This window comes from Hyperolius riggenbachi, chromosome 9 (genome assembly GCF_040937935.1).
Source record: "Hyperolius riggenbachi isolate aHypRig1 chromosome 9, aHypRig1.pri, whole genome shotgun sequence".
NCBI classification, from domain to species: Eukaryota; Metazoa; Chordata; class Amphibia; order Anura; family Hyperoliidae; genus Hyperolius; species Hyperolius riggenbachi.
The window spans coordinates 50,274,800-50,286,866 of NC_090654.1; the positions used below are offsets into that span (position 1 = coordinate 50,274,800).

The 12,067-nt window shown below is 43.0% G+C and overlaps 2 protein-coding genes across 11 annotated transcripts in view; one reads left to right on the forward strand and one right to left on the reverse strand.

The window, feature by feature from the left end:
* The window catches only part of LOC137532315 (renalase-like), a 603,961-nt gene that overhangs the window by 128,566 nt on the left and 463,328 nt on the right, over nucleotides 1-12,067 (reverse strand). Inside the window, exons 6-7 of one of the 7 annotated variants that reach the window (XR_011023908.1) lie at nucleotides 9,953-10,020; nucleotides 5,780-5,857 (exon numbers count right to left, since the gene is read on the reverse strand). The exons of 5 other annotated variants lie outside the window; for them this stretch is intronic. The gene's annotated coding sequence lies outside the window, so the exon portion shown is untranslated. Of the gene's footprint in view, nucleotides 1-5,779; nucleotides 5,858-8,980; nucleotides 9,026-9,952; nucleotides 10,021-12,067 lie in introns of those variants that run through there. One more of the 7 variants, XR_011023907.1, reaches the window with a different exon arrangement.
* GATA2 (GATA binding protein 2) overlaps nucleotides 1-12,067 on the forward strand; it is a 40,605-nt gene that overhangs the window by 22,732 nt on the left and 5,806 nt on the right. For 3 of the 4 annotated variants that reach the window (XM_068252710.1, XM_068252709.1, XM_068252708.1), the window contains exons 2-5: nucleotides 1,627-2,000; nucleotides 3,821-4,369; nucleotides 6,953-7,131; nucleotides 11,614-11,739. In XM_068252710.1, the coding sequence (XP_068108811.1) occupies nucleotides 1,769-2,000; nucleotides 3,821-4,369; nucleotides 6,953-7,131; nucleotides 11,614-11,739 (1,086 nt within the window). In that variant the 5' untranslated portion in view covers nucleotides 1,627-1,768. The remainder of the gene's footprint in view (nucleotides 1-1,626; nucleotides 2,001-3,820; nucleotides 4,370-6,952; nucleotides 7,132-11,613; nucleotides 11,740-12,067) is intronic. The other variant, XM_068252711.1, reaches the window with a different exon arrangement.

Sequence of the window (12,067 nt, forward strand, 5' to 3'; positions counted from 1 at the left end):
TCCTCTGTGCCATGCTGGCTATCGACCCCTCCTCTGTGCTAGGCTGCCTCCCTCTCCTGCCAGGCTACCACCCTCTCCTACCAGGCTACCACCCTCTCCTCTGTGCCAGGCTGTCTCCCTCTCCTACCAGGCTACCACCCTCTCCTACCAGGCTACCACCCTCTCCTCTGTGCCAGGCTGGCTTGCAACCCCTGTGCCAGGTTGCCTCCCTCTCCCCGTGCCAGGCTGGCTCCCTCTCCTACCAGGCTACCACCCTCTCCTCTGTGCCAGGCTGGCTTGCAACCCCTGTGCCAGGTTGCCTCCCTCTCCCCGTGCCAGGCTGGCTCCCTCTCCTACCAGGCTACCACCCTCTCCTCTGTGCCAGGCTGGCTTGCAACCCCTGTGCCAGGTTGCCTCCCTCTCCCCGTGCCAGGCTGGCTCCCTCTCCTACCAGGCTACCACCCTCTCCTCTGTGCCAGGCTGGCTTGCAACCCCTGTGCCAGGTTGCCTCCCTCTCCCCGTGCCAGGCTCTCTCCCTCTCCTACCAGGCTACCACCCTCTCATCTGTGCCAGGCTGGCTTGCAACCCCTGTGCCAGGTTGCCTCCCTCTCCCCGTGCCAGGCTGGTTATCTCTTCTCTGTACCAGGACCTCTCTTCTATGCCAGGCTGGCTTCCACCCTCTCTGTGCCAGGCTACCTCCCTCTCCTCTATGCCAGGATTACCCCCTCTCCAGGCTGTCTAACTCTCTCTCCTGTCATGCTGTCTCCCTCCCTCGCCTCTATGCCAGGCAGGCTGCCTTCCTCTGCTTTATGCCAGGCTGGCTACCCCCCTCCCTCCTTTGCCAGGCGTCCGCCTTCTCCTATGCCAGGCTGCCTCCTAGGTTAATGCAATGACTTCTAAATGATTTTGTTCAATGGCATTAGCGATACTCGTGCTACGTGCAGTAATATTCCAGCATATATATATATAATAACGCTGCTGCTTGCTACGATCTTTGACTTACCCCTCTATAGCCAGCTATAAGTTTGATATTACATCTTCTATCGTGCAGTTAGTTGTCAGTACTATTGGGTGATACGATGCCACATAGCGCTTTAAATACTACTTTCAATATATCAGCAGCGCAGTTTAATCATAACCTATATTAATAATTTAATTTACACTATTACTGCATATTGTGTATAGACTAGCACAGGACTAGTTGATGTTTTTGTACATGCGCTTGCCTTCTAAATTAGTGTACCCGCATCTTCCATACAGTGACAGCTGTATTTTGTTACACAATACATTGCATTAGGTTGTTTTATATAATGTAATCGGAATGATGCAATGTATAATTATCTTGACTGTTGTTGTCCACGACTGTTACTTTATAGAGTAGCTGCTAAGTAGCACTGCTGGCTGATAGGAAGTATTAAGGATGTTGCATTTGTGGTGGTTTGTTAATTATGTCTGTAAGAAGTTGCTATTGATACAATGTAACTCTTGTTAGAACGCTCCCCGGCTCAGAAGTGTCTACCCTCTCGGCTGCTGGTTTTGTAGCATTTGTTGCGGTTGAATTAGTGGAGATATGGGAAGGGGGGGGGGGGGGGGGTGTATCCTGGCTGATGTGACATGTGACAATAATATATATTTTATCTTTTACAGGTGCTCTTGGCTGATCTACACGCTCGGAGTATATAACAGGAGTTTACTTTCGTTTTCAGACGACAGATCCAGAAATATCACTACATCCTAATAGCAAAGATAAAGGGGGGCCCGGGAAATTCGGGGGTACTTGGAGGATCTGATGATGGAGGTGACAGCAGACCAGCCACGTTGGATGGCACACCACGCCGTGCTGAATGGGCAGCACCCAGAGAGCCACCACCCGGGACTGGCACACAACTACATGGAGCCGGCCCAGCTTCTGCCCCCCGATGAGGTGGATGTGTTTTTCAACCATCTGGATTCCCAGGGAAATCCTTACTATGCCAACTCTGCGCATGCCAGGGCGAGGGTCTCCTATAGCCAGGCTCACGGTAAGCCCCCTACTCTGCTGTATGCTACCTGTGCCAGTCCTGTCTCTGCCTGCCTGGCACAGGCACTATTACTCCTTCACAGATAGCAGAATTATGCACAGACCATTCATTATTATAAGAGATATATTCTTATCATTATGGCCTACAGAGTTCGCAGGACTCTATAAAATGATGTATAAAGCCTAATAACACAGCGATCAGTGCTCAGTGGACAAGCACAGGGGCATTATTACAGATACCTCATACAATAATACAATGCACATACATTACAAGGAAGGGCTGCAATGAGTATACATGAGGAATAATGTATCCACCTCGGGTCCAGGCTGAGCCTCTCTCTGTATTTACATGTGGGCCTTGCTCTCCATACATTGATGATCTCTGACGTTTTGTGTCTGGCTAGCTGATGTGTGATGATTCACAGAAAATACATTTCCTACCTGTTTTTAGCCCTTCCTGCACCCCCCCCCCCCCCTTTCACTTAGTCAGAGATTTCTGGTTTTCTCAAGAAGATGACTCCATATTCTGTTTATATTGACAAAACCGCAACAGGTTAGCGCTATGCCGAATTATCGGTGAACCCTGTCATCTTTTGTGACTGTCGTTGTTTTGCTTGATATGTCCCCAGGAAGCTCATTAGAGACTGTAGGAGCATTGTGTATAGTGTAGTATAGGGCATGTGAAGGCATTGCGAAAAAGTTGTGTATTTGGGATTGTTACTTGCTTTATACTTTTCGAGGCCACTGACATACAACAGAGCACATCGACGTATTATCTATCTATCTATCTATCTATCTATCTATCTATCTATCTATCTATCTATCTATCTATCTATCTATCTATCTATCTACTTACTGTGTGATTTCATATCTCTAGATTCTCAGAAGTGTATATATAGATTATTTAGATAACCAGTAACATATTTAATCTTATCTTTGTATCTGCTTTGTGTACCCAAAGGAAATGTTGTAAGCATAAGCTGTGATTGTATGAGATAAGCGTAGTATTAAATGCCACATATACCTATAAGCCATGTATCTGCTGTATACAATATAAATATCTAACATTGTCTGCTCTTCTTTCAGTATGTTTGTATACTATATATACTTTATACTTTTACATGTGCAGTATACATTATTAAAAGTAGACATATTCTGTAGTATAAAAAACGCTCACACACACATGCACAACTGTATCTGTACACTGCACTGTGTGATTGGTAATATTAGTATCTGTACACTGCACTGTGTGAGTGATAATATTAGTATCTGTACAGTGTGAGTGATATATTAGTATCTGTACACTGCAGTGTGAGTGATAATATTAATATCTGTACACTGCAGTGTGAGTGATATTAGTATCTGTACACTGCACACTGTGTGATTGATAATATTAGTATCTGTACAGTGTGAGTGATAATATTAGTATATGTACACTGCCCTGTGTGATTGATAATATTAGTATCTGTACAGTGTGAGTGATAATATTAGTATATGTACACTGCCCTGTGTGATTGATAATATTAGTATCTGTACACTGCAGTGTGAGTGATAATATTAGTATCTGTACACTGCAGTGTGATTGAAAATATTAGTATCTGTACACTGCAGTGTGATTGAAAATATTAGTATCTGTACACTGCAGTGTGAGTGATATTAGTATCTGTACACTGCACTGTGTGATTGATAATATTAGTATCTGTGCACTGCACTGTGTGATTGATAATATTAGTATCTGTGCACTGCACTGTGTGAGTGATATTAGTTTCTGTGCATTGGTGTAGATCGCATGTGATTAATGCATGTATTCTGTGCCCACAGCTCGTCTGACTGGCAGCCAGATGTGCCGCCCGCACATCCTGCACAGCCCTGGACTGTCCTGGCTGGAAAGTGGCAAGCCTGCCTTGTCTGCCGCCCATCATCACAACCCCTGGACAGTCAACCCATTTGCCAAGGCCCCTCTGCACCCCACTGGCAGCTCCTTGTACCCTGGTGGGGCCTCTTCTGGGGGCCCATCCTCATCCCATTCCAGTCCTCACCTGTTTGGTTTTCCCCCCACCCCACCAAAGGATGTGTCCCCAGACCCTGGCAGCGCCGCTTCCCCCAACTCTCGGGCAGAGGACAAGGACAGTATCAAGTACCAGGTGTCCCTGTCGGAGAGCATGAAGATGGAAGGGGGTAGTCCCCTGAGGAGTAGCCTGGGACACATGGGCACGCAATCCTCTACCCACCATCCCATACCCACCTACCCATCCTATGTACCAGCGGCACATGACTACAGCAGCAGTCTCTTCCACCCTGGCAGTCTACTGGGGGGCCCAGCCTCCAGCTTTACTCCAAAACAGAGGAGCAAGAGCAGATCATGTTCAGGTGAGACCTCCTTACCTATCTACCTGTTTGGCCTACCACAGAGGACACCTCTGTCATTAGATCAATAGTGGAGTCCTATAATCATAAAAACATCTAACCTATCACCCCAACATTCCAGTGTACACAGAATATCAACGTCAAAGCAATACTAATCATCACAGCTCACCCTAAACAATCTACATAAACATGGCCACTAGCAATCCAACCACCCCTACAATCATTATAGCAACCACATTTACCAATGATCCCACTATCTGTATCTACAGGCACAGAGAGGATCTATAACTAATCCATATTCATACATCCACCTTCCCATATTGAGAAAACAATAGTGGGGTTTCATTGAATTGGATGGAAGATCAATACTTTCCTTAATATACTTGTGAATGAACAAGATACACACACACACACACACACACACACTGAGGCAGACACACACACACACACACACACACACACACACACACACACACACACACACACTGAGGCAGACACACACACACACACACACACACACACACACACACAGAGAGGCAGACACACACACAGACAGACACACACACAGACAGACAGACACACACACACACACTGAGGCACACACACACACACACTGACATACACACATACAGACACACACCATAGGCCTTTCCCTTTATACCAGGCAGAATCCAACTGAAAGCTTAATTCAGATTTATTATCTGCCTTGTTTACATCACTAGACTATACATGAATACTTCCAAAGTATAAACCACCAGCAGTATATATCAGTAGATTGCCGCAAGGTGAATTGGCCACACTGCAGTGTATGACATCGTGCTTATTATAGAGCCTGGGTGGGTGAGGGTGGCCCCAGGGCCAGGATAATGGATGAAATATGTAATTAATAATAAGTTCTCCTTACCTGAAAGGCAACAATACAGGACTTCTAAAATATAATGAATATACAAGAATGAACACTTACTAATGATAGGTATTTCGAACAATGCGCGCACACACACTTATTTATTTTTACCTGATGTAGTATGTACCTTTAAAACAATGCATGGATTTGACTTCTCTTCTTACAAAAACTGCCATTTTCCCTGAGTTATGTTATTTTATTCATTTTGTCATAACATTTCATTGTGGTGTTGTGGACATCTGCATTGGAAAATTGCAGGTTTTTAAATCAAATATTAAAAAATGAAACAGACTTTTTAGAATGTGTCCAATCAAATTGAAATCTAATTGATTTTTTTGATGTTTTTTTAGCTGGTTGTTGTATTTGAACCTACATACATAGCATTAAAAAATATTAATTTATTTAATATTAATTTAATTCATTAATATTAATTGCCGTCAGACTTGGCAGTAAAATCTAACAAACACTGAGTACTCAGTTCTCAACCTCTGTTATTATAGTAGATGTTTCAGCTGTATACAGAATGGTAAACTCCTTATTGTATCAGGGAGTGTCACGTGATCCTTGTATAATCAATTGAAATGAATCTATTTAAATAGAGAGATTATGACTATAAAGACATTTTGCAACATACTATCACAATAAAAAAAAATGCTTAGGCAAATGTTTCTACACAAAATTGCACATCCCTTGTCCCAAATTCAGAGACAGACCTGTGCAATTTATTACAGTTTTTGTTGTTTTGTCTCCCAAGTGGCCATGTAAAGTTGCAGCGATTACAATTACACACACACTGCCTCGCGTGTAAAATTAACGCCCAGTGTTTCATCACAAAGAAAAATCCGTGAGTGATCGATTGTTTGTGTTGAAATTTAAAACCCGGATTCCTGTTTCCTGCTTCTAAATCAGAACTAAAGTGGAACATGCGAGTGTATCCGAAGCTTGTGAATAAAGCTTCACAATTCAAATTAACTGAGGGAAAAATGAGGTTAAAAGTAATATCATTCATTAAAAACAAACCACAAAATAAACAATAAACACGTGTAGTGTTCTGCAGCTTAGTGTCTTATTAGTTCTCTAAAAAATACGTTTTCTTTTTCTAGTTGGTGTGTTTGAAAAAATGTATTTTCCTCACTTATTTTTTTTAGAGTAGAGGTACAGCCTTAATTTAGACAGATTCATATATTATTGTTTTCTCAACACGAAATACATACATAAATAGCGAATAACAAAAAAGAGTGAAAAAAAAAAGAAAAGGAAAAGAAAGAGTTAACAAAATGCAAATCAGAGTTTATAGCAATCAAAATCACTTTAAGCTCACTTTAAGCACACAAACTGAATAATATACTGATTTTTTTCTTAATTAAAGTAAAACTAAAATAAAATAAGTCAACACAAGGTGCTGACAAAGAACTGTGTAGAATTTGAGAAAGGTTAGTGAGAGGTCTCTCTCTGCAGCAGTAGGCTGAGATAAAGGTCTAGCGATCAGATCAGGGGATACAATGTACAACGATCAGATGAGGGTATGAAATGTCGCATTACTAATTTTTGTTTTCGCAGTATTGGGATGGGAATGCGAATTATCGCATGGGGAGGTGCAGTTTGGGAAAAGCTTTGTTGTGTACTGTGTGTGACTTGTGTCTGAAGGACAGCGCCAAAATATTGTGAATTTGTTTTTAAAGAAAGAAATCCGGTTTCTTCGTGTTTCCATTTAGAAGGGAGAGAGTGTGTGAACTGCGGAGCTACAGCCACCCCACTGTGGAGAAGAGACGGGACCGGCCACTATCTGTGTAACGCCTGCGGGCTCTACCACAAAATGAACGGTCAAAACCGACCACTCATTAAACCGAAACGGCGACTGGTAGGTGCCAGGCAACGGGGCACTCAGGGGTGGGGCTGGGCTGTGTGCAATGACTTTTCTATGCCAATCAACCCCCATCCACAAAGAGGTTTCTTGACTGCAGAGCTAGCAATCTAGGGACTTGCACGGGATCACAAGAAACAGATGCATGCTAGCTGGTGGGGATGGAAACCTCCTATAAAATGTGTATACTGTCAAATATTATATATCATTTTAAAAAAAAAAGGTATTTCTTGACAGAGCTAGCAATCTGTATTGGATTGGATTGGAGAGACTGCTTAGAGATGGGGCTATATACTGTCTCTTCTGTATTATATACTGTCGCTAATTTCTGTATTACAAAATCCAATCTACATTAGGCTCAACCAATGTGTGGGGCAGACAAATTTGGACTCCGCTTTCTGTTTCAATAGATGATAGTTATTTTAATGACTCACAAATGTGAAGGTAATAGTTATTCACATATCCAACACAGGATGAGATTTCTGGACTGCACAGCTAGCAATCTATTTCTTAAAGGCACACGATGTATCTAATCATCAGTTCCCTGTTATATGAGCATCTCATATATCCTGTGTGATATAACTGGCTACCAGGAATTATTATAGTGTATTTTATGAGCGCATATGCGGATTCGGATCCAGTGTTGACCCGCACAGCAGTAGCAGCAGCGCAATGTGTGCGTTTGACGTCTATGTTTTGAGTAAGCACTGCAGAGGTTGTGACATCACGCCATCCATCACACATGTGACATACAGCAGTTTGTACACACTGAGGCATCTAAGCCTTGCCATGACCCTTGCTGGAGGGTCATTTCCAGTAACTGCTATGCTAGCAGCATTTGGGAATACCTGAATCAGTCCAGTCTGTTGTCCCCACCCTAACTGGAGCCAGAGAGAGAGGAAAAAGGGGCAAATCGCTTAATCCCTTTCCCCTCTGGGGTAACTAATTATCAAACGGTCAGGCAGCCTGTTTACTGCCCTGGGGGGTAAAGCACACCCTAAAGGAGACTGTAAAAAAATCAGGTTTTGGTCAGCAGTTAAGAATAGACTGCAGTAACCCATAGCAACTGCCTTTAACCGTTCTTACTATTGTCCTAGCAGTTGCTACAATGTTTCATTAGCTGAACTGGAAATTACAAAAACTCCCCAAATGGAAAAAAACACGCCTGGAGCTGGCTGTCTGCAATCTATGCCTCCTCCTGACTGTCCTAATAGCAAGAAAAATACTGCCCTTTATCAGCCTAATAAATCAGGGGAACACCCCGGTCTTAATGTGCCTTTCTGAAAGGCCATGGAGTCATTTCACTTGTATAGTCTAGAAATTGTGCTAAGTATTTCTCCCTCTCTCTCCCCTTCTCTCTGCCACTCAGACAATCCCTGTTATAAGCTATTCATTTTCCATGGAGTCACCTCCACTTTGTATGCGGGACCTTTTCTCTTTGTTGTAATGGCTCCATCTGATCTCATGCTACAAGCTTCCTATCCGGATATCTGCATTGGGCTGATAAGGAAACTTAGGCCCTCTGTTTCCGGACATAAAAAAAAACAAAAAAAACACTTTAGAGTTTACCCTAGGCGAGTCTGTGATGACTGTTTTGAAACGTCCAATACTCTACAAATAATACTGCTGTGGTTAAGAATAATGCATTTATTTTTTTTTCTTCACATTAGGGCTGTTTTCTTGGAAAGGCGATGGAGGGGGGTGGGATGGAGTAGATTGATTTAACTATGTCATTGCTGGGCAGTATGTGGGGTACTGATCAGTGGCCTTGAAATGCTCTGCTGGGGATGAAGGGGCTCATCATGTGTTTGGATACATTCCTCTGAGTCACCTCGGCTCTCTAATTGACTTTCAAGCCTTAGAAGGGCTGATGAAGTCCCCTCGGTGGAGGCTATTGTTGAGAAGCATGAAAAAACAAATTATTAAGGAGGAGATGATGAAGCACATCCTTTTACTGCACTTTAATGCCACGTCTGAGGGATAAGTTGGTGTGCAGACCTACAGATAGGGCTTGACCTATGAAAAACGATTAAAAAGTCACAGCAGCCTTATTTCCCATAGCAACAAAAATCCTTTGCTCTGTCCTTTGCTTTCAGGACAGAACGCTAAATATGGCAGTTACAGGCTGTTAGATCACCATGGGAAACCAGAAAAGGGCTATGTTCACATACAGGACACCACTTTATTAAAGGACTACTGAAGTGAGAGGTATATGGAGGCTGCCATATTTATTTCCAGTTAAACAATACCTGGCAGCCCTGCTGCTCTATTTGGCTGCAGTAGTGTCTGAATCACACCAGAAACAAGCATGCAGCTAATCCTGTCAGATCTGACAATGTCAGAAACACCTGATCTGCTGCATGCTTGTTCAGGGTCTATGGTTAAAAGTATTATGCTGGGTACACACCATAAGTTTTTCCTCTCAATAGATGGATTGGATAGATCATTTCCGACATGTCCGATATTCCTTCCGATCGATTCTTCGCTCGATTTCTCATAGAAATGAATGGAAAAAGATAATAAAAACGAGCAGAAGATAAGAGATTGGAGCGGAAAAATCGATTGGATGGAAAATTGAGCAAAAAAATGTATTGTGTGTACCCAGTATCAGAGGCAGAGGATCAGCAGGACAGACAGGCAACTGGTGTTGCTTAAAATAAATTAAATATGGCAGCCTACATATCCCTCTTGCTTCAGTTGTGTCCTTTAAGGGGGGGGGGGGGTAGTGCATTGCCACCAGAAATCATGAGAGTGCAGTAACCCATAGCAACCTGTGCATGTGTCAGTGTTACCACATCAGATTGATATTTCTACTTACTGCTACTTTGCCAGCAGAAGAGGATGCTGAGGCCGGGCAGAGCTTTATTTTCTTGTTATTAGTAGATACTTTAAACATACAGAGAGAGAGAGAGTATTGTTTAGAAATAGCTTAGATGAGAGATAAAAGGATTAATAAGAAAGATAAGCAGTGAAGCACAATAGGGAGGGAGAACCTATCATGCCCTCAGCAAACATGGCCGACTCCGCTCTGTCCTACACAACACCTTTATGCAAATGAGTAAGCTGAGAGCGACCATACATAAGCCAGTATTTCCAGTAGATTAAATCACTTACATTAGGTATGCACAGACTGCCCATTGAAGTGTATGGGCCTGCTTACCTCTCTGCCTTGTAGTGGATCACATGATCCTGCCAGGCTGTCTGCAGTGCATGTTTAGTTGTGTGCAAAGCATTATGTGCCTGGGCATCATGCAACGCACACAGCGCGGACAAACCGCCAGGCAGGGGTCACACTTGTTGAAATCGCAGGTGTTTTGCCGCAGTGGAAAATCGCATGCAGAAACACAAGTAATGCAAGAGGAAGAAGCAATTCTGTATAGTTTTTTTTTCTTTTTTTAAAAAAGATACAAGCTGTGCTACTTATCCGCACAGCACATGCGATTTCTCATTGAAATTCACTGGATACTGGTAAAATAAAAGATGCCTGCGTACAAACTGGAAAAGGCTTGTGTGGCATCCTGCGTTTACGGAAGGCACAAGCGGGATCCCTCCCTCAATCTACCAGTGATCTACTGACATACATAACTGACTGATACACTGAGGGGATGAGGAGGAGGGGCAGAGGAAACACAACCCCATAGCTTTGTACTGCATTAGGCCTGGTACACACCATGCAATTTTCCATATGGTTGAATCGATTATTTCCGACAGGTCCGAACCGATTTCCGATGGTTTTTCTGATCAATTTTGTGTAGAAGTGATCGGAAAATCAATCAGAAAAACAATCGGAAATCAGATAGCGGTTTTATGGATTTCTCCTGAAATCTCATGGTTGAGGCTTACTGGGGCAAAGTGGCCGATCGGTGGCTATTCCCTGTTGTATTTTCAATTGGGAGGTGACCTGGCCAGCTTTAGTGATTGTATATAGGAGGTGGATTATTATTTATCTTGGAAGAGGTGGTTGCCTAATTTCTTGATCTCTGTGCATCATTTGTAAATTTAGGACAGCTCGATCTCTTAAGACCAGTTTTGTACTTTGATCCCCAAATCATTGTAAGATGTTGTGGTGTTTCCCTATATGGCAGCGGCCAAGGATAGAAGGACCTTGAAGATTATTTTTGAAAACACATTTGTGCATCCCTCTTGCCTCTTGCAAGCTAAGCTTAGATATTTTTGCTTCCCTGCTCCCACCTGTTCTGTTGTGTATATGACAATCCATTTGTTTATGTTTGAATTTTGTGTTGTTATATAAGCTGGTGATTTCCTATGATGTTCTCTATTTATCCCCAAAAACCTAATTGAATTTTTTAAAATAATAATTAAAAAATGACTGGATTCTAAATCAGGTTTTAAAAAAAAAATTAAAGTTGCATTGGGGTTATATTTAATGGCACAGCGTAGTGGGGCTCTTGCTAAATAAACTGATTATTTTTGTTAATAAAGGACGCAGTTGACCAGTAAAAATCTGTTTCTTTGCAGTCAGCAGCGAGGAGGGCGGGCACCTGTTGTGCAAACTGCCAGACGACCACCACAACCTTATGGCGACGCAATGCAAATGGCGATCCGGTGTGTAACGCCTGTGGACTGTATTACAAGCTGCACAATGTAAGTTGCTCTGACAGTGTTGTGGATGATATGTCTGGGCTTGGCTTAATAGGAACTGAATGAGACGGTTTTCTGTTAGGTGCCCCCCCCCCCTTCCCCTACAACCCCCAGGGATATCCCCAATTATTCAGGGTCTAGCATAGCAATGTCACATCCAGTATGGTTCAACAAAGCAACTAGCTTGGCTTCTGCCTCCCTGTGACACCAGAGGGAGACGGAGAAACAATAGCTGTGCAGTCACCTCTTCTCCTCCAATTTGTTGGAAAGATTCTAAGGTTAATCATTTAACCCTCTGACAGCTGTCTGAAGCCACACATACTGACATTTT